Genomic DNA, 23,580 nt, shown 5'->3' on the forward strand with positions numbered 1-23,580 from the left:
ATCTTAAGTGTATTAAAGCAAATTTGAATAAGTTATTTCAACTTAAGCAAGGAATTTGGGTGCCAAATATCAATGTGAAATGACATAAAACAAACATGAACATCCAAAAATATGGAACTACAATGGAGATGCTGACAGCTTCTGAAATTAAACAGCACTCAATCACTAATCTTCTTTGAGGGTAAGATTTATACCCTGCTGGGCTTATAATTTTGTTTTTACTTTTTGTGCTGTTCATGTGTAAATATTGCCAATTTCATTTGACACAAAAAAGGAAAACAACTTAATTTTGTTTCAAGCTAATGAATGACATAGATCCTACCCTTCAGATGAGATAGTGTAGCAGAAGCTTCCTGGCAATTGATTGAGGGGGAAAAAGAATCAAGCCATTTCAAGTGGGTTTGTAACAAGGAAACAAATTTATTGATTTTAAAAGACAAGACACCATTTCGTTTTGAAAAACACAAGAAAGCTAGCCTGAGTTCAAGTCTGAAATATTCAGAAAAATCCTACTAATATCTTTAGTATGTTCCAGTCATTTGTTTAAACAACACACTAAAAGTTAATATATATTTTTATAATTATAAAAGTTCCCCAGTTATTGTACAGTACACAATACAAATCGCCCACAAACTATTATTTAGCTCCTGCCAATTTTGAGAGGACATGATATACTAAAAGATTTAGCATTTCTCACAAAAATCACATCAGGAAATACGTATTTACAAAATCAAATACATTATACAAAAAACCATCACATGTTATTCGGTAAAGATGTTTTTAAATAATTAAAAAGTTTATTCAACTGTAGTCCAAAAACTGGAAAAGAACATTACATTATCTCACACATACAATCTCTACAAAAGTTGCTTACCTCATTTACATAATATATTCAGTCGATTGTAAAATAAATGTTCAAATATATCCTAGTGTTACTATGTTTCTGTGCTTGTGGGACTGAATAATGGAATCTGCCACTTACTAAGTGAAATTTAAATGATGGCACTTAAAAAAAAATACAGTATCTTAAAAAAACACAATGAAAGAAGTTTTACCTAGAAGGTACGAAAGCCCTGAGTGATAGTAGAATTACTGATTGGTAAGCACTACAATTAACCTAATTAAAAGTTTACCACCTCAGGCACAAATTTCCAAGTTTTCTCAAGGCACTCACTTAAAGTTTCTGTAACCAACGCATTGGTCACCACCATAGGTCCAAATTGATGATGGAGATGAATAGAGAAAAAAATTTGCTTTGGTACAAAAGATGCTTTTTAAACGAATAAAATTCAATACCTCCTTTATTGGGTCATTTAAAATTGTGTTTAGCAAGTTTAAACAAGGCAATCATTTGTTCAGAACTACTAATCAATTGAAGGAAAAATTTACTTGGTTATCAGCAGTCAATGAGAGATTTTTTATTTTTTCTTTCCTCTTAGAATCAAAATTCTTCTAACAAAGATTTGTTGCCCTCATTATTGAGCTACATAGACAATTCTTACCAAATATTTCATTACTCAGGGCTTCCAATCCCAACAGTATAATTTATTTTAAAAACAAAGGAAAGAGGGAAAAAAGAGTTAAATATCAGAACCAAATAAAAGAGACAAATCACATTAAAAAAAAAGACATCATTACCAATTACTTTAAACAAAAGGAAAAACATATCCTAGGCAGTCACTTTGTAAGTGGCTTTTACTATTTAATTAAGTAAAATTGGTAAACTAAACTCAGGTCTACTGGCACATAAAATCACTAGCAGCAATGATCAAGGCATGCAAACTGAGAAGCATTTACAGTAAATCATCATGAAGAATTCAAAAGAAGAGAGTTAAATTAAAACCCTTTGAGTATTGCATGTTAACACACGAGTAATTTGCATGGTGTAACTTCCTAAACTGCCTAAAAAGCAACGTTTACGGCATACTTGCACTATGCTATGGATGTCTGTTCACCAGACATCAGAATAGGTTACACTCTTACTTGCGCCCAGCTAGGGCTGCGCAAGCACATCTGCAGACAACACTGCTCTCCTGTTTGATCACACTGGGGACAAAGGGGAGCAAGTGCGTAAAGAGATTCCCTTGAACCAATCAGTAATGATGTAAGCAGACTGATACTTAGATATCAGAAGCAGTAGTCATAGAGTCTTTTGACAGATGAGCTTAAAATTAAGTGCTTTGCTCTCCATTCTATCTCTACATGTTTTTTTTTTTCCTGACAAAGTATTAAAGTTTTGGAGCATGGATAAAATTATGCCCTGTATAAATTCCCAAACAATATTTTATGAGTGATGCAAATCCAAATAGCCTGACTGCCCCCAGAGAGTTCAGAGTTTGTATATTCACTTGAACTCATTTCTTCCTAAGGCTTCACTTACACTTGTATTTTCTAAAGCTAAATAAATGAGATCTTTTGTTTTGGGAAAAAAGAAGAAATGTAACCCTTTCTTTATCATACCTTTTAAAGGCAATCTAGGTACCTTCAATGTGCAGAAATCAGTTATGACATAGGTCTACACAGGCCCATGTATTTGCCCTCCTTTTCTAGAGCGTCATGATGTGATGCTAGAAAAGTTGATTTCTTTTTCTGTAAACAGTACACTTACTTAGATGGCAGTGAATATTTGGGAATAAATATATCAAGCCCTCTTGAAGGAAAATTAGGAGTTGTATATAAAATGCAAGTGTTTCGGCATGGAAACACTTTCTCTTCCTACCCCCCCTTTAAAAAAACAGCATAATTAGACATTTGGATATAGAGTATATTTTACCGGTCTAAGTCTAAATAAATGATCTGAAAGGCTTTTGTCCCCCATTGTATATCTTACAATGCTCAAAGGGTTAATACAAGGCATTACATCAAAGGGGTTTTCTAATACTAGAACTAAGCACTGAATTAATGCTTCTATTCCAGTTTTTAAAAATCACCAAACTTGCAGAAATACTAGGATTCCATTAAATTGATTTGTTCTAACCATACACATGGAGGCTGCTCTGATCTAGTGACAAGCCCCATTTTCAAGAGCACTGCATGCTGATCCTCCTCCCCCATGTTCTGGTACATTCATACAGATCACAAAAGCTTTGACTTCAACTTTTAGATAGTTGTTATTTCTCCAAAGAATTTGGGGAGGGGGAGAGGTTATAACAAAGTCAATTTATCATATATAACCACTGCCTCATATTGAACACAAAGGTGACTTGCCAAGTTTTTAACTTTCTACTTGTGTCCACACAGGGAGGACCAACATCACAGTGACAAACTTTTTTTTTTTTCTCTTACACTAATGTTTCAAGCACAGCATTATTTTAGACATTTCAAATATATTATCTGAATGATTTTTTTTTTAAATTTGAAAATGCATTTAGTATTTCTAGACAGGGTATTCATGTAAAAAGGTCCATGATTACGGCACTGAAACCATATTCATTCCTGAATGACTTATAGCATTCTACAAGAATGTGTTCCTTTTCACTTGTCTACTACAAATCAAAGGCAGTCAATGTTGCACACTACTAATTTTAGGTATGCAGTGATAAAACCATTTTTGAAATTTTACTTTTGTTTTTAAAGTACACCATCTAAAGAGAGGTGCATGAACCGTGCTATACAGTACAAGAAAAAGCACAAAAAGGAAAGCAGGTTTCTGAAAAGGCAGTAAGACTTAAACAGTCAGTCCAAACATAGTTTGGATGAAAATCCTGAAAAGTGATCAGCAAACTCGAAGAAAAAACTGAGAATTGGGCCCTATGTTCCAGTGGTTCACCCATTCCATCCTATTGTTCACTGGTTTTATAAATGTAAATCCTTTGGTGTAATCCTCAAAGTGTATGTCAAGATCACACTATAGCCATGATACTCAATCCTGTCAAATGGAAATATCTTTTCCAAAACTAACATACCTTCCTTATAGTCTTCCTCTTTGAAAGTATAGCACATGGCTTATATATAAGTCATATATCTCATAACTTATGTATGATTACAATGCCAAGAAATACCAATAAGTCCTTAGAATGTGTACTTGTGTCACTTGTTAATAAATTTATTATGAGGGTATTAGTGGCTTATATTATTTAGGAAAGTCACAGTTCCAATGAATGAAAATAACAATTTCAATAATTACAACAAATGTGATTGCTCCAATTGGCTCTAATATATAAATTATAGTTTTAATTTTCTAAAACATTTTAAATTCAACATTAATGAAAATGTGTGAGCATGTGCACATGTTGTACTGTGGACTACAAATAACTGGAAGTAGAGTGAACCATAGGTAGGTGTCTTTTGTGTATTGATCACAACAATCTACACTGGCCACGAAGGATTAATATTTCTAAGTTTTCCTAAAGAGATCAGAACATTTTTATTGAGTCAATTTCAAATACAGTGATATTTATCAATTTCTAATCTGCTCTAATTTAGAACAAACCATGAACAATTGGAAGAAATGTTGAATCCTGGAGGGTCCCCAATCCCCCAAGTCTCATGAATCTAAATTTGTCCATTATTATCAGAATCCTCTAGTGATACAAATATATCCGACATTAAATTAAAAGAACAATGATAATAAATACATTTAAAGTCATTCAATAAACAAGATGAAACCAGTAAATACATTTGGTCCAATACAAATGTAATACCACTCAGGGGATAGTGGGTAGGGACAGGAAACTGAAAAAACTCAGAAAGGAGAGCCAAAATGAAGAGTGTTTTTTCCTTTTTTGATTTTAATTTTATGTGAAAATATCCTAATGCAACAATAAAAGAGATATATAGTTTTTAGAAGCTTATGACTTCTTTTTTCTACTACGCGTATGTGTATGTGTGTGTGTGTGTGTGTGTGTGTTTGTTCAAGTGTGTGTGTGAGATGCATATTCATTGCCTTTTGGGGAGGAAAAAGGGGATGATCATTTGAATGATGTTTAGATGAAGGTGATACTAGGGTGCTAGTGAAGACTTTCAAATATATAATTATCTTGTAAAATACAAAATTTGAATCAATTTAAAAAATTGTATTTAAAACATTGAAAATTTGCTTAAGAAACACAGTTGAACTTAAAATAGTCTGAGGCAATCAAGCAACAACAGCTCAAATACACTGTATGTTACCTGAGAAGCCATTTGGTATGTTTAACTTTATAGACTGGCTCACCCTCTTCTTCCCAACCCCCCCTCTCCCCAATACAATATAGTTTTCATTAGTAATCTTTAAATCATTTTGTGCTTTCCTTTTTCTTTTGGCTTTATTTAATTAGTTATTTATCAGTGTTTGCTGATTAGTATTTTGTAACTATTTAAAATCAAAGGATGTGCCTTTTCTGTTGCTGGTAATAATTTGAGTGCTTAAAAGAACCTTGGCTTTTCATGAAAATTAAAATGGGGATGGGTGCATGCTCTCTAGGAACTCACCTTCTGACTTTGTAGCAGACTCCTGCCCCATGGGCACTCGTGTGCATGTGAACACACAGACACCTAGACACACGGACAAACATTTAGACTGAAAAGATGCACTTCAATAAGTACCTGCTTATTTTGTAACTTTCTAGAATTGTAACTAAATAAGAATGGTCTAAAACATATGATTTTATGTAACAAGTTGGTATTAAAACTAGCCTGCTATTCCATACCCTTAAGCAATCTGATTTGTAATCAAGTAATAGTCAACTCTAAGAATAAAAAATAGGTTCATGGTCACTCAGAGGGAAACTGATTTTTGTCTTTTTGTTTTGCTTCATTTTCTCTAAATTTCCTTTGAAGAACATGTAACCTGTCCTTACTTCAGGAATCTGAAAATGACAGGCACACTTTGTCAAATGGATTGAAGAGTTATTCACATGAACAAAATAAACCTTACTAAACCTTAGCTTCAGTTCTGTTTTAAGGCACCATGTAATAGCCGAGGTACGATGATCCCTGATGTACATTCTTCAATGGCAATGATCCATCCAGCCACCTATCCAAATCCTACAGAATTGGGGATAAGTAACGGTGAGGTGTGCCAGTTACACTGCCTTCAGGTTCTGTTTAAAATTTAAATCCACATACTTTAGAAACCAGGAAGTATTTTTGAAGGAAATAACGATATGCAGGTTGCTACATTCCTTGCATTCTATAAATTTTCTTTTATAATAGCAGCATATTGAACTACTATTAGAAAAAAGACCTGGAATAAAAGAAAGTCATCCAAATGGAATGGTTTCCTGTATGTCCAGCTCAGCATAAGTAGCATGTACACTTAAAAAAAAAAAAAAGTCAAGTCATTTTATCAGCGTCAGTATCTAACTATCACAGCCCCACTTAACAGCAGAACACACTTATGTAGTGGCCCCAAATACAGAATCAGTAGTCTTTAAACAGAGGGACTGGGGTGCAAATAATGGTTAAAATTCAATGTCTCATGGAAACTTGCATTGTTAACATGGTCTAATAATTATGTACATAAATTATGTACATATTAGCATAATCTCTTGCAATTCTGTCATTTACTCTGAACTGATAAATGCACAGCTCAATTTTTCTTCAGAGAAAAATAGATGACCTTCCCAACCCTCTAGCACTATAATAAAAATGCTCTGTATTCTCTTTCTGTACTCCAAAATGTTATCAAAATAGTGTCTTATGGTTCTGTCCAATAAAAAGCACCTTTCAAAAGCAAATTTGATGCATCTGCTGCCAAATGGGCATGCCTCCAGTGTAAATCAAAGAAATTCATTTCTTTTGATATTTCACAGAAGTGCATCTAATTAAAAAACTTACACATGAAATCATACACCAAGACTAACAATCAACAATAAAATATTTAAGCTACAAAAAATGTAAATTACTGTTTAATTATAAGAAAACAAAAACATTGACATTAAGTGTTGTAAAAATCCTTCTTGACACCTGAAACTAAGAGAAAAAAAACCTCTTATTATTAAGAGACAAATAATTTGGTTAAAAAAAAAAAAAGACCTGGCAAAATACATACACCCATTCCATTTCACAACTCCAAAAAGGTAATGTTCAGCACAGAGAGAATTTGACAACAGTCGACCTTCAGGCTTATTAAATTTTCAACTTAAGCCCAATATCAACAGGGTTAATGTAAGCTGGAAAAATACACTTTAATATTCTTTAGACTGCAGTGTAGGTGTTTCCCGTGGCGCTGCACTGCCTGATAGTCTGAGTACTTGTGACGATGTGCTCGCTGTGAATTGGATTCAGGAGGCTTGGTTGCACACTGCTCTCAAGAACAGGCTGCATGCAGCCCACTGGGAACGCCTGGCTCAGCTCTGTTTTCTCTCTTTTGGCTTGAGGCTCTGAAGAGTCATCCAGTTCTTCATCCATTTCACTTTCCACTTCACTGCCTTCATCTGCACAAACAAATAATACCGAGACTACTACCAGAAGACAAATTGGAAAACTGCGATCAACCTGTGCTTTAGAAACACTTGAATATAGTACACCAAGGCAGCAACTTCTTAGCCTTTCTCAGAGGACAAAGCTTGTAGGTTTTCCTTTCATGGGATTTTACTTGTATCAATGCTGTATTAAGGCATCTATAATTCTTTCAAACACAGCACAGATAATTAGTTTTTGGCAATGTGTGAGCAAAACTTTAATAGCTTCTTTAAGAAGAACTTTGGATTTTCATAAAGCTTCTATATTTCAAATAAGGGCATATGATTCATATCATCATTAGGTATACCCTGCTGGCTTTGGGGAAATGTACTGAGTTGAAAATACTAACTAAAAAAAAAAAGATTAAAATTTTTCAGTTTCCTCTAAAAATTCACACTAAATATAAATTTCATGTGTGCAGGCATTAATGTAGGTGAGATTCACAATGTAACTATTGCATGTGTAAGCAGGGGCTGCTGTGTAGACTTTCTGATACACCCTGAAGCCATAGATCTCAGTATTAAATAAATCTTCAATTTTTATTATGAAAAAAGATGAAGAGTGGAACAGAAATGCCAGATTAAAAGAATGCACAATGAGTTCCCATTCCTGGCAACACTGATACTGTTAATAGTTGGTATTCATTTCTGGAAATTAAATGTTAAATAGTCACTGTTACTCCCATATCTTAATACATTTTATGTTAACTAAAGAATCGTTAAAATGGAATATCATTTAATTTTTCCAGCAGGCACTGTTAAAATTCAAAAGTACAGTAGAGAGAAATGATGCTCACATAGTTTTATGACTGTGGAAGTTTCTCCTAAGGAGACTGTAGAGAATATGTCTTCATCAGATCATTGTTAAATAGTAAGAAATATATCCCTGCCTTACAAATATACTTTATTCACCCAACATGTTTTATTGTTTACAGAAAAAAAGGACAAGGATACATATAATCACATTAATACCTCACTTTTAACTAAAACATAATAGGTGTTTGCTTATAGCGGTTTGCATGATCAGAGTCAGTTCTCTGTTCTATCCTATACTATGGTGTACTGCATTCACTGAGTACCTTTTTATCAGGCTAAGTTGAACTCTTTCTAAGCAATGTTGATTCACATTTGGGGGGACACCACAATAAAAATCTCTGCTAACTCAACCAAGATGTATTCTTGGCCTATCTTCTTTAAACATTTTTCCTCTGGAAATAAACTTGATTACATTAAAGTGTGTCAGCATAAGCACATTCAAAGGATTGGGCAACTGCAGGGAGAGAGAGATCTTTGACAGACGTTTGTTTCATGGAGCGGGCATAACAGAAACATTTGTAAGATACTGTTTATTTTGTTGTTTATTCGGTTGATAACATGAACCAAAGATGCTTGGAAGGACCCTCACACAAACTTTTAGTGGTGGTAGTCTCTCAAGGTTGTGACTGTTAAATTTTATTTTCTCTAGTTTCTTTCTTTCTTTTTTTATATTAACATCTATTAGTTGCACATATTAGGGAGATTCAATGGGACCCTCCCATGCATGATCAGTTTGTACTGATCAAATCTAACTTTCTGCACATTTTGAAATTTTTACACAGGGTCAATATTACTTTTATGATAACATCAGGGGGAAAATCCTTATTTTGTAGAAAAGCCCACAAAAACCCTTAAGATTTCATGTTCTCCTTAGCCTTTGAATATGCCAACTTGGCTGTAGTTCAGGAAGCCTCAAGTTTAGAGGTGAATGGGACCAGTCTCACCATGCCAAGAAGCTGAGGATGTATCACACTAATTTTAAGCTTCCTCTCCACAAATAAATAATTGTCAAAATGAAAAAAGAGGCAACACTTAAAAGAAAAAAATATAATTTACAAACAAGTAGGAAAAGTCCTGACATCTACCTTGCTGAGGGTGGAAGTGACAGTGAGATAAGAGGCTGAACAAATTTAAGTGTTCCAAATCAGTTTGACTTAGGTCCATTACTAGATAAAATGGCCCTCTGAACAGGCTATGAAGAATCTGCAAAAGCAAGCCCCTTTTCCAGTTCCTAAGGATAAATCAATGCAATTCTATAGACATCTTATTCTCATATAAATACCCAAAGGCATTTCCTGAGAACCCACTTGAGGTTATGAAAGTTTGGTACACAAAAACAAAAATCAAGTGTACTAGGGTTTACTGAAGACATTGATTCAGCACTGTATTAGAAGGCCACCTGCGATTTGTCATTAATTTATTTCTCTGAGGATTACTTTGTTATTCACAAAGGATTTGTAGCAAAAATGTTTTGGCTATACTTTTCTGAAATTTTTCTGCTCTGCTATTTTGTATTTTACCAAAATGGAATTAAAGTATACACAATTGGTAAACAAACAATTGAAAGGAAAGACTTTCACATGACAATAATGTTGATTCATATGTGACATTCTTCAGCCATATTAATATTTTCCACCCCCAAGAAACAGAAGCTCAACATTGAGTACCTTAGCACAACATGATCTAGAGATCAGGTTGCAGTTCTTTGCAAACTCCTTGAATCCTCTTCCCTCAGTTTCCCCTCTGGCTCTGGCCTGAAAGTTCTAATTGTATCATTGTCCCCAGTCTTTGTGCATTTTGTTCTTGTCTTCAGAAGTCAATAACCATAACAATTCCCTACACTTAAGATATCCACTCACTTTTAAAGAAAGAGCTATATTTTACTGTAGTATTTGCTTATAAGAAAATGTATGTTTTAAAAAATGGTACTGTACTGTTTTTTATCAGAATTATTCTTGTTTGTGTTTGGCTTATAAAGTTGGGTAGGATTTTTGTGTTCTATCTTAACCTAAAATCCCTCTAAGCTTTCCCTGTTCTTTCATGAGTGGTTTTGTTGATTATGAGATTATTCAGGAATCTATGACATTATACACACACACACACACACACACACACACACACACACACACACCAGAGTATACCCTGGAGTAGCAATGTTGCTATAAAATAGCTCCAAGATATTAAAATATACTCTGATATATAGTCTAATGTATACATGTGAGTATGTTACCTTCTTCATCTGTACCACAATGAACTTGTTTTCACATTGCTACCAGAGTCTTTTTTTTTTCCCCACTGAAAAGTTGAACTAATAAGGTAAGTAGGCCAAGGGAATATTTCTTCTTGCTTGATGGGCCTTGAATAAAAATGCCTGGCCAAAATTTATCATTTTTATCTAGGATCCTGGCCATGGTCAGAAATAATTTCCTATTACTTGTTATTAATATAAGTCAAAGAATGTTTAAAAAGAAGTTTGAAACTGCATTTAAATTCCATTTTATGTATATATTATACCTCACATAAGGAAGACATAGGCTGGAGTGAAATGGTGAAATAATGAAGGATTCCAAAAGACATGACTTGTCATGTTCATCTGGGACTTGTATGCTATTTCTACAATTTCAGAGGGCAGTAGACATATATGCTTTCTTCTTTGTGGGTTTTTTACTAGAAAAACAATTACTTAAAAATGTACATTGTTTTCAATTCTTACCTTTATCCAGATTTCCAGGAGATACAGCATTCAAATCACCAAACTGCAAAACAATAGTCATTTGGGCAATAGTTACTATTAGGTAGAATAAAATAATATTCTATCAATCTGTGGTAAAAACACCACTTTATGACTTTTTTATAGCTATAAACTGGTGACCATTTTGATCCCTAACAACTTAGGTCACATAATTTTCCAATCAAACTTGTCAAATTTGAAGTTTAAATTATGTCACAATTTAGCTGTCTTTTATATGCCTCTTTGCAGAAGGATAACAATTTTTTCTGCCTTCCTTGCTCCATCTTATGTTTTATTATTTCAATTCAGTGATGAATAAATGGGGGTTCTGGATGACCTGGATGAAAACGGAATGTGGTGGAATAAAGTTGGAAAAGCCCCAATCAAGCAGGAGATATCAGCTCCACCTCTGATGCATGGCCAATGAGTCTACCTGGAATCTCTACATTAGATCAACGTGTTTGAACTGTATTTTTTAAAGTTTTTATGAGAGAAAATAAAAAAATAATAGGGGCCCCCAAAGTTGATACTATTAAGTTTCATAAAAATTTTAATTTGATACTTCTGTCTTAATTGATGTTCTTATTTACTATGATAACAGGTTCCACTTTGAAAAAAAAGAAAGGCATCTGATCATTACTAATGGAAACTGAAGACTTCACAGCAGTATGGAACAATTAATATCCTTCAGCATATATCTTATTTTCTACTTTGGCTCAATAGCTTGATGATAATTTTACAGTGAGAAAGAACATTGAGAGTCTCAGGGTGAACAGATAGGGATACACTAGATAAAACATTGATAGCAGAGGTAACAAAGCTAATCTGAAAAAGGCGAAGAGCAACTGCAAAGCATCCACTTTCAAAAATGGTAAACATTACTTTTTTAAAAAAAATAGTAAGTCATTATTAGAAATTTAGCTTTATTAATAGGCTTAGAAAGGATGAGACAGAAATTCTACTTACATTCAGAAGTTTGCTTATAAAGAGTTCCATGATAGGAGTATTTTTTTCATCTACAAGGTATGTCTATAAAGTAATAAAACTGATCTTATTTTGCAAACATACACACGTTGATTTTATTTTTCCTACCTAATAAGTATTATTCTTCATAGTAGCTACCTTGGGAGCTTGCACATTGATTTCAAGGTCCAGGGCTCTGTACCTCCTCTGTCTGACAATCCATTTCAACAGTTAGTTCACTTGTTATTCAAGAAAGCCCATCTCATTTTATATCCAACTCTGATTCTAAATTGCATTCATGGCATTTTGTCCTAAGATGACTTCTCACTAAAATCAAATTCATCTTAGCTACCACTCAGGATATTTAAAATAATATGTTATGCTGCTCTTTATGATTTCTCAGCCTTTCCAAGGCAGTTTCACAGACAGGCATGCCATACCACTGATAGGCCACGGTGTCTTTGCTGGAACAAGGTGCAGCTTTCCTAGGTGACTTCTCTGTAGTACTGGGTAGTAACTCTCAGTATGTTTGTTTGAAAGGCTTTGCCATTACTTTATAGTAATATCCTACTGGGCAAAAAATATAAAATCATAAGTTCTGAACTATTTTGGATTGTCTAAATAAAATTCACAGTGTAAATTATGTAGGACTTCTTGAATTACAAAATATAATCTAATAACAGAACCCCAAAGGATTATTTATCCAATTTTTGGTATTATTTAAATATTTTAGAACTGTAAACAGAGACTGTCCATAGATAAAAGATAAAGTTACTTCTAATTGAATACAATATAAGATTTTTATTTATTTAAAATGAAATAGTTGGTAACACATCCAATTCTTGAAAGAAGTTGGCAATGATGATTCTAAACATACCTTTATATTTATTAAACAGTGAATACAGGTTGAGCATCCTTATCTGAAATGCTTAGGACCAGAAGTGTTTCAGATTTCAGATTTTTGAATGCTGAATTAGTTACATCTTGCAGATGGGACCCAAGTGTTAAACAGAAAATCCATTTATGTTTTATACATACCTTATACACATATCCTAGAAAGGTCATCTTATACAATATTTTTAGTGCCCCTGAGTTGACTGTGACCCATCACATGAGCTTGCATTGGGTGGCATTTTCTGTTTGTATTGGTGCTCAAAATATTTCAGATTTTGGAGTATTCTGAATTTTGAAAAAAAATACAGGATATTCAACCTGTATTTCATTTTTTGTTGAAAGAGCTCTAAAAGTTGCTTGTGACTAAATTATTGTTGTCATTAATGACTGAAAGGATCACACAAAGTGGCCAGACTTATATGTACATTTTTTCAAAAGAAATGTTGTTTTAGTTGCTCCTTAACTCTGAAAACACAAGAAGTTCCTTAATACAAATATTTTCCTTAGATATCTGCTATTTAATCTAAATAATATGTTTGATTATTTATGATCCTGAAAATAAAAACCAAAATAACTAGATTCTCAGTGACTGCTACTGTCATTAGTAAAATAATATCCATATTCTAAATACTGGGTGATTATCACTATGCTCTGGACAAGGTACAAAGAACTCAGAAATGCTATCAATGCCTGTAGTTGTCTCTGGGATTAATGACAAAGTTCTACACTTATAGCATATGGAGAGAACAGATTTAGAAATTTAAAAATCTGTGGAAAAAATATTTTAATAACTTAATATGAAAAAAGGTGTTTATAGGCATTAAACATGTGAGAAATAAATTATATATTTCATATATATAATATGTAATAATATAATATATAACAAATTAACTAGGCATGTAGTGCATGTCTATAATTCCAGTGGCTCTGGAGGCTGAGGCAGGAGGATTATGAGTTCAAAGCCATTCTTAGCAACTTACTGAGCACTTAGCAACTCAGTAAGACCCTGTCTTAAAATAAAATATGAAAAAGGGCTAGGGATATGGCTCCATGGTAGTGTACCCCTGGGTTCAATACTTAGTAAAAACAAACACAAACACAAATGCACACATATATAATTATAGGGGGAAAACTATAATCCTATAGATAGACTGGGTAATATTCAGAGAATTAATTCATTTGCTCATTTCTTCTATAAATATTTATTGAGAGCACTATATGCTGGGTACTGTGCCAGAAAATACCATTCAGATTACTTTGGAAATATTCATTCCTCATGGAGGTGACTATCAGAAGATTCTTCTATTATGAAGGATAGATAGGTAAGCAGAAACTAAGGCAGTCTAGGAAACTTCAGGGAAGACTTTGAAGCATGAGTCAAGGCCTTGGAAGTGGAAATCAACTGTGTAGCTATACGATTTAAGAGCATGTCACAACAGCAGAAGCAGGGAAGACTTGAGTAGGCATAACGAAGAGGACCGCTGAGAACAGACAGACAGATGACAATACCTACATTAGGCCAGCACACATGAGAAACAGGAGAGAGGAAATAGTCAGAGATGTGGATGACAAAATGGAAGCTCACAAGAAAGTACAGGGATTATTGTGAAGTTACAGCTCCAGAAATGAAAGGAACTTATTGCATTGTAATTTCCCCTGTTGCATAAGGATTGGAGGGAGCTACTATTCTTTGATGTGACATCTTACCACATAAAATGTATATTCATGGTTCAGTGTATTGTAGGCTTTCTTTCAAATATTATGACCTCAAGTGTCATTTTCTTAATATCACTTTCTTGAAGAAGCTTTCCTAAATTGCCTTCTCTGTTGTTCTCAATCATTGCATCATGCTCACTTCCTTCAAAAAATACATTGAAGGACTTGCAAGAATTCACAACACATACTTTGTTTGCTCATCTACTATTTGTTTTCCCAGCATGTCAGTGCATGGGGGAGGGGGAAACCCTGTTTGTTCTCTTTGTGAATTATTCCAAAACTTAGTATAGTGCTTAATACATATTAGAGACGAAATAATTACCAAATAAACACATTGACTTCCTCATTTTAGCCTCATCAAAAGCAAGATTTTATCTTATAAGCAATGAAAATGATGAGCTGATTTATCTAACATCAGATAGTGAATATGGTGGTGCTACATTTTAGATTAGATAGTCTGACTCCCAGTTAGTGGGGGCGGAGTGCTGTAGGGGTAGGAAAAAGGGAAGAAAATAGGAAAGAAGGTGCAGTGGATGAGGCAGAAGAGAGATACATACTGGATACATACATAGAGGAAAGAACATAAATTAAGGGACTTTAAAAAGTGCTTTGGAGATAGAAAACATGGCATTCAATATATGTAGGAATTAAAATTCTTTCAGCAGGACAGGTAGGCAATATTCTAAAGTAAAAGCTAGAATGGATCATAAATGAAGTATGTCTATTGTTTCCTATCTTAGGAACCATTTACTTGGGTCCTAAATGGGATCATAATAGTGAACACCCTCCTGACAAAGAAAATGCACGGCCAAGGCAGTCACTGGGAGTCTGTCAAACCACAAATTCATGATGAGACTAATGATGGCCATGAAGTGTAAGATGGCAACTAGACAGCAGAGTCATGGCAACTATGGGCAGATCCCTGAGAGTCTCCAAGTGTGACCCTGGCTGTGGCTAGGCAGCTGAGAAGCAATTCATCACAGGACTTTGAAGCCTAATACTTGCCCCTGAGCACAGGCACCAGACAGGAATCTGGCTTACAAGGGTGACAGAGGATACAGGTGCACTCTAGAGACCACTGTACATTAGACTCAGGTTTAGCTGACTTGACACAAAGCAAGGTGAGCCTGGTACTATAGCACTTGGGTAATGAAACAACACAAAGGAAGCCACGAAGCTAGGGAGCTCAGACAGCAAGGAAGGAAGGATCCTTGGGGGACAGAGGAGGGGGTGGAAGTAAAGAGTTCAGGGATCAGATTGAAGACCTCATCCTTAAGAACACCTTCCTTGCTGGAAGAGCTTACCCTACTCAAGGAAGAACAGTCTTTGAGTAATCATAACCCATGCTTATGTTACACAGAATTCTTTGTAAGCATAACCATTGCTTTCTAATTACTTAAACAAATCTGAAACAAGTTCTCTCATTGTTTTTTTTCCCCCAAAAGCCCTCAAAACAAAACAACAAAAACAAGTTTGAAACTTCACATAATACTAGTGGTCACTTAGTAAAGTATCTCTGTTATTACAATAATTATCATCATCTATCAACACCTGTAGACCAGATGTGCAGGGATCAATCTGACCCCACTGACCTGGTACCCTGAAAGGACATCAAAAGAACTGCATCTTACTTAACTTTCCTTTTAAGGACAAGTCATTTTGGGCAACCAGGTGAACATCTCATATACAAGCTACATCTTATAGACAATATCCCTGTTAGTACATTTAGATTATAGATTTAAAAGTAGACAGATAATAATCATTATCTCCATTGCACACATACAAACTCTCCCTCCCTTTCTATTAAGATATTAGCTGTCCAAATGTAAAACCACTATATTAATTAAGCTACCACAAAACCAAACAAAAGCAAAAAAACCAAAAACAAACAAACAAACAAACAAACAAAAAAAAAAAAACAAAAAAACTCCAAACTAGTGGCAAAAACAGGCTGCCAAACATTTTTGTTAAGGGACCAGACAGTAAATGTTTTAGGTTTATGATCCAAAAGAACTACTACTATCAGTCAGTCTGCCACACTATTGCAAAAACCATAGACAATGGGTAAATGAATGAGCATGACTTACTTCTAATAAAATTTTAGTTATAAAAAACAGATGATGGGCTGGATTTGGGCTGTGAGCCTTTGCTGACTCCTGGCCTAAAGAGGAGCTGCTTCAGCAGCTCTGACTAAAAGACCAGCTCCAGCTCCTGAGCCACGAGGGGAAAAGCTTTTACCTTTAAGAGAGGTATAAGGGCTTTTGCCACAATAAAGATATGGAACCAGAGGCTTTAAAAGCAAGAACATCTCGTGCACAGGGGCACTGACTGATGAAGGCCATGGGGTAAGAATCAGAGTCATCTTTTAAAAATGCAAGTCATTTTTATAATAATCTTTCTTCATTCTCTGAATATTGCACATATAGACAGGGTCTTACTACATTGCTCAGCTGGCCTTGAGCTTCTGATCCTCCTGCCTCAGCCTGCTGAGTACCAGTGAGGTTGGTGTTTATTTGTGCAAATTAGTGGAAGAGGGAAAAAGTATATGATGCAAAATTGCAGGGAAGGGTGAAAGATTCAAGAGATGGGTAAAAGACTGTGTGTTAGTAATTCACACAGGGAATGTTTCTTTCCTGTCAGATAGGAAAGCTTTTTCTAATTTGGATGGTAGGTGAAGATGTAAGGATATAATTTCACATAAATATGATTTTCAGGATTGGATCATCAATACACAAGTGATAATGAGATGTATGGCAAGGAGAAGAAGAAGTAAGAAAAAATACTGCACTGGAAGAAATTAGAAGGTAATAACTGAGCAGTATTTATTCAAATCAATGTCACTTTCATACTGTAAGAGCTTCCTGTTGCTGCTGCAACAAACTTACCAATTAGTGGATAAAAGTAAACCAAACTTCATTATCTTATAATTTTAGAGATTAGAACTAAAAAATGAGCCTTCACTAGGCTAAAACAATAATGATGGCAGGGTCTGAGGGCTCTAGAGAAGAATTTTCTTTTTTCCTTTTCCAGTTTCTAGAGGTTGCCCACATTTCCTTGGTTTGCACCCCTTCCCATCTCCAAGACAGCAATATCAAGTCTTTCACATACTGTATCACTCTACACATATTCTTCTGCCATCTCTTTTACTTTTAAGGACCCTATTCATTGGGCCCATTCAGCTAATCCAGGGCAATCTATTTTCAGACCAGTCAATTAGCAACCTCAGTTCCATCTGCAATATAACATATTTACATGTTCCAGAGACTAAGATGTAGACATCTTTGGAGGCCCATTTTACTGCTTACCACATACACCCAAGTTATTTTTAAAAGATTCTCACATTTGCTTGAGTGAAACCATATGACATTGATTTTTTCCCTAGTACTGATAGAAACACACCCAACCAGATTAAGCTATTTAGAACATAGTAATTTTTTCTTAATTCTTTTTGTTCTGTCTTCTTCACTAGGGGTGGAGTAGGGTATGGTAGTATTTAGCAACCAATCAATTTTTTTATGATATATATTTGTCAATTTTTTCATTTACAGACTTTAGATTTTATATACAACATACTATTAATCTGTAAAGTTTTTATAGCATTAGTTTCTATGTGTAGGATTTTTGAAATAATATACACATTTAAGAAGTTTATCAGGATCACAGAGCTGAAAGTTGCAAATGTTACACAAGGAAGCCAATCTGGAGAATGAATTTGAAGTTAAACTGAGGAAACTAAAAGCTATGGGGTAAAAAGACCAGGACACCCTAAAACCCACACCCAAATGAAGTTTAATGAGCAACTCTAACATTAGAGTTATCCATGAGAATAGGATATATCTTGGTCCTGTCAAGAGTTCATGAGGATCAGCTTGTATCATCAGCTGTTCCATGAGGAGCTACAAAGACCTGGGGAAGCTCTCTTGTGCCAGCACTCCCTGATGATTCTGTGAGGATCCATGCTAGGCAAAGGCTGGTAGACAGATGCCAACCTGTTGTCATGTGATTGGACAAAGGAAGGGACCAAAGGCCACATAAGCAGCAGAATCCAAAAGTACACTTTTCCCCTCTACCCTAAGCATTCCTGCTGACCTGGAAATCATCATTAGTACCTGATAGGCCAAATAATTGACAAGAAAAACTTTATCCAAAAAATACTACTCATTTGAGTATATAAGTCACATTAGGAGCAGTCTACACAGATTCAGATTAAAGTGATACTCTGGCCTCAGACTGCAGACCAGAGTTGGCAGCAATAGTAACTCCAAATTCACTTATGTAGAAAGAAAATATGTATACATGTGTATATGGATACATTATGCCAGTTTCTGTCAATGAATCATTTGCTCTAGGAATGAAGATCTTTAAGTTGTCATAGGCACGGAACAGATGAGTATAAAATTCTTTGAAGTGATTTCTATCTTCTAGTTGAAATAACATGTATCTTTGGGACTTAATTTACCTATTAACTTATATAGGTAAACACAATCTCTGTTTTATAAGTACTTATGAAACTTTTCACTCATTCCTACTAGTTAAGATTTGAGTCTAGCGATGATTGCCTAGTTAGACCTAATTATGTTTATGCTTCTTCCTAATGTTGCCATTTTCTTTTCTAATTGACTTATTTCCCCATTCTATTTTGTTGGTTGTGTTTTTCAAAGCATTGAATTAGTTTGCCTCTGATTATCACTTTGGCTATATACCAAAGAATGCTATTGGATTCTTTGTAATTCCATGAATCATTTGACTCAACATTCAGAAACTGTTTCCAGGCTATTTTTCTGTTACAATAAAGTATTATTACAGCCTGCATGTGCTTTATGCTATCTGTTCTATTTATTTTACCTTCTAAGTTCATCTTACAAAGACATGGGCCCAAACACTAATGGTCTAATTGCACATATTATTACTTGAATTTTCAGTGCAGAATCAATTTTTAAAAATCTAATCCAGAATGGAAAGCAATGGAATATAGTCCTGAGTGATACATATATACAAGTACATGTGTAATTTCAATATTTATGTATTTATGGAAAGCAAAAGAAAATGGAACTAATATAAAATATCTATTGTAGGCCCATTGTCTTCCTATCTACCCACCTTCCTAACTAAGGTAATTCTCACAATATCCCTGTGAAGAAATGGTTCTATGATTAGACTGTTTATGGGAAAACTAATACTCAAGCAAAGGTAAGTATGACTTCCATAGGTTGCAAAGACATTAAATGGGAAACATGGAATTTCAATTCATGCGTGGAGTATTGCATGGGAAGAACAACAGAAGATGTGGACCAGCCTAACCCAGGTTTGGGTTACAACTCTACCACTATCAGTGATGTGAGTGATGTGACTCCTGACAAGTTAAACTTTTTGAGCCTTAGATTTCCTTATAAATAAAACAGGGTTAATTTGAGGATTAAATATGCTCATGTTTGCAAAAGATCCTAAAAGAGTGGGTCTACTAAGTCATATTGCCTTCAAAACCTAACTTTCAATACGATTGCTATAAAGCCCTAGAATTCCATTCAATAGTCATAATATGATGATTTCAAAATGAAATACCTCTAATTGAGTGGGGTAAAAGGAAGCACAAAAAGAAAATGAAGAATGGAACTGTATCTTACTCTTGGACTTAAGGTAGTTGACAACATAAATTCAATCTGAACCTGGAGTTGAAAGTCAGTTTATGTACTGATCAAGGCATTTATGATGCAAGCAAATACCATGGGAAGAATCAGCTTGGCATGGATAGGGTGTGTGTGTATATGTGTTGTGTATTCGCTGGCATGATGGAGATCACACAACTGAAAATCACTGATGAATCTGTATGAATATCAATATATAAATGTTAGCCTAATCAACTATTACTCTCTCTGCTCTTCTATAAAATTAATGAAAGAATGAGGCCCTTTAAAGCCTTCCTTACAGAAGGACAAAGACTGTTCATATTCACATTTGGAATTTCCTGTTCCATTACTCTGTTGTTTTGGGGGGTACTGGGGATTGAACTCAGGGGCATTCAACCACTGAGCCATATCCCCAGTCCTATTTTGTATTTTATTTAGAGACAGAGTCTCACTGAGTTGGTTAGCGCCTGGCTTTTGCTGAGGCTGGCTTTGAACTCGTGATCCTGCTGCCTTAGTTTCCTGAGCTGCTGGGATTACAGGCATGTGCCACCATGCCCAGCCCCAGTGTAATACTCTATACTGAATTTGGACTTTGTAACATTCTGAACTTTATAATAATCAGATATAACTGAGCAATAGTCTATAATTTTTGTTATATTAACCTTAGTTAATAGAACTCATCGGAAGGGGGTTAGGTAGTAATAACTATTTTGGATGGTGAAAAGAAATGTTTTGAAATTTAAGTTGTAAGAGGTTCCATAGCATTATTTTCTTTAAATGTCTTTTAAATGAGAACCAAAGTCATAAAAGCATTTTACATTTAGCATTGGCATAGGGTTTCATAACTGAGGATAAAAACTGCTTACTTTCCAATTTTATAATATTTGCAAGGAATACCAGTGTTTCATTTGGCAAAATCTTGGGTACTTATATATATATAATTTCAAATAGTTTCTTAAAAAACTTAAGTCTGCTAAAAAGACCAAGATTTCTGTCACTTGGGTCCATACAAAGGATATTCCACCCTATCATTGCTGTTAGTCCTGCTCATTGGGCTGGGCCAGGTGTCCTGGTGATATGTGCTGGGATCACTCTGCACACAGGGCAACATAACTACATTACAGCTTTAACCATTCCGGCTTTTGTGGCCCATGGGAACCCAGCAATACACGTACTTTTTCTATAATATTGTTTCAAAATCTCCAGGGAACAGTCATGGGAGGATATGCAGGTAGTGAAGTATTTAACTATGCAAAGTACTACTCTGTGTTTCTCAGGGCTGTTCCCCTCAGAGCCAAGTGGATATACCTACTGGAGCCTGTTTTACTTCTACACTGATACCTCTGCCCCTGCGCCTCCACACACACACCATACTCCTGTTTTCTAAGATCCCAGAATCCCCTGCCCCATGGTCCTAAATTCCTTCCTAGGCCTGTGTAGGTCTCTTTTGCAAGTTTACCCTTCTGAGGAAAGAAGGGACAGCCAAGACAACTGTTTGCAAGAGGCAGAGAAAACACTGGGCTGAGAGTCCACAAAAGGGGAGCTGAGAACTACCCATAGTATAAGATGGGGGAATGGTGCATGAGAAGAGAGATGTTTGGGGGCCAGAGGCTGGCTGTGTCTATGTCATCATTCTCTGGCTTGGAATCTGGAGGAGATATAGGATTTTACATTTAAACTCAGCCTTTCCAGTAAAGAAGATATCTCTGTCAAGGTGGGTGGACAGAGAAGATTTTATTTAAGTTTGGCTTACAATTTTAAAAATATTTAGACATATAGTACTTTAGGCCCTATAAATGTTAGGGCTGGGCATTCTAGCATATTCTTTATTCAAATAAAACTATGAACAGAACAGAAAGAGCCCTGTTGCTAACTCAAGACTGGCTTCCCTTGAGGTTATCTGCATTATCTAATAGGAAATGGCATTAGAAAAGTAGGATTGAATTTTGATTATATTACCTCTCCTTTTGAAAATCATTAACCCAGAGACAATATAGTGGGGTGGGGTGGGGTTAGAAATATGTTCTCTTTGTATCAAGGAAACCTTTATAACCAATATTTGAAATGTTGAATTGAATTTGAAGTGTTAGTATTATCATCACACAAGGCCCATTTTCTTTTAGAGAATCTCATTTTTATATTTTAAAACAGTATATTTCACTACAATGATAGTATAAAGAAAATCAGAAAATAATTTCTTTAAATTTAAGATCTTTCCAATATCAAACAAGGGCTATTTATTTATTAGGAATATCACCAATAACCATCTTCACCTGTGACTGAGAATAAAACTTACCAAAAAGTCAATGTCTCCACCAGAACCACTTAGACTAGGCATGGGTAACAACATGTGGCAGAGGCCAGCAGATGGAGCTGTCATGCTTAATCTATGCCAGAGAATCTTTGACACCTATCTTGTTCTTTGGTTCAGGCTGCCCAAGGAGCATCCAGACTCTTTTCTAGACAACCTAGTGGTAGACTTTGCTGAAGGGAACTATTCTGAGAGCTTTCTCCTGATGTCTACAGTGACCATTTTAGTCATTGTAATGTTTTAAGAAATCTTGAACTTCTATTTTTTCTCCTTTTCCCACTTCCAGCTGTCAAGTTGTAAGCATATATAAAAACCTAAAAGCTGCAATTCTTGGTCTAGGAGCTTTATTTTTCTGGTAAAGAAATCCAGTGTATCAATAATGAAACTCAATGAGAATCCTGTAAACTGGTAGTCTGTTCTTAACACTATTCTTTTATACTTCCATGCTTGAATGAATATTTATTTTGTTTTAGTACTTATTGTGGGATTGTGTTTAAGCCAGATCAAAATTCTCTTCATTCCCTGAAGAGGACTACAGAAGAGCAGCTCAGAGCCAGCAGGGAAGGAAAGCAAGGACAGGGAGCTAATGAGTAGGGATCCCACAGGTTGTAGCCCTGGGCTGCTGAGTCAATAGATTCTTTCTTCAAATGCAAGGAGAGAAATGAACAGGATGACAAATCAGGAGAAAAGGGAGGAATGGGACAAAGTTTCTGCAAATCAATTCTCAGGGAATCAGAGGATGAAAATATATAAGAAGGAGCTGTTCCATTTCTCCAGAAGGGGGTCACTTTATAATTGATTTTCAAGTTGTCAGAAATTATGCTAATGTGTAGGAACAGATTTACAGATAAAACCAAACTACAAATTCTAAAAAAAATAATTTCAGTTTAGGTCTGGTCTGTGGGTGGGTATGAAGGAGATGAAGGGTGCAATTTGTTGTTGTTTTCTGGCAGATTTGGCCTTCTAATTGCAATTTGCTTAAACTGATATTCCCTTTAGTTTGCATATTCTAAACATCTACTAACAAAAAGTAAGAGGGGAAGAGTGGCAGAACTATCAAGAGACAAAGTTAAGAAGCCCTGGAACAAAATAATAAAAGCTTATATGCTAAGTACCTGGCTTATCATTGTGGAAGAA

At 35.0% G+C, this 23,580-nt stretch overlaps 1 protein-coding gene across 11 annotated transcripts in view; it reads right to left on the reverse strand.

Moving 5' to 3' along the window:
* Window positions 1-396: 396 nt before the first annotated feature.
* The window catches only part of Rfx3 (regulatory factor X3), a 300,010-nt gene continuing 276,826 nt past the window's right edge, over window positions 397-23,580 (reverse strand). For 8 of the 11 annotated variants that reach the window (XM_040285704.2, XM_078047591.1, XM_078047590.1 and 5 more), the window contains 3 exons: window positions 11,899-11,961; window positions 10,915-10,957; window positions 397-7,358 (listed from right to left, as the gene is read on the reverse strand). In XM_040285704.2, the coding sequence (XP_040141638.1) occupies window positions 7,120-7,358; window positions 10,915-10,957; window positions 11,899-11,961 (345 nt within the window). In that variant the 3' untranslated portion in view covers window positions 397-7,119. The other 3 variants (XM_078047592.1, XR_013438109.1, XM_078047594.1) reach the window with 3 other exon arrangements.

Source organism: Ictidomys tridecemlineatus, chromosome 4 (genome assembly GCF_052094955.1).
Source record: "Ictidomys tridecemlineatus isolate mIctTri1 chromosome 4, mIctTri1.hap1, whole genome shotgun sequence".
Classification (NCBI taxonomy): domain Eukaryota; kingdom Metazoa; phylum Chordata; class Mammalia; order Rodentia; family Sciuridae; genus Ictidomys; species Ictidomys tridecemlineatus.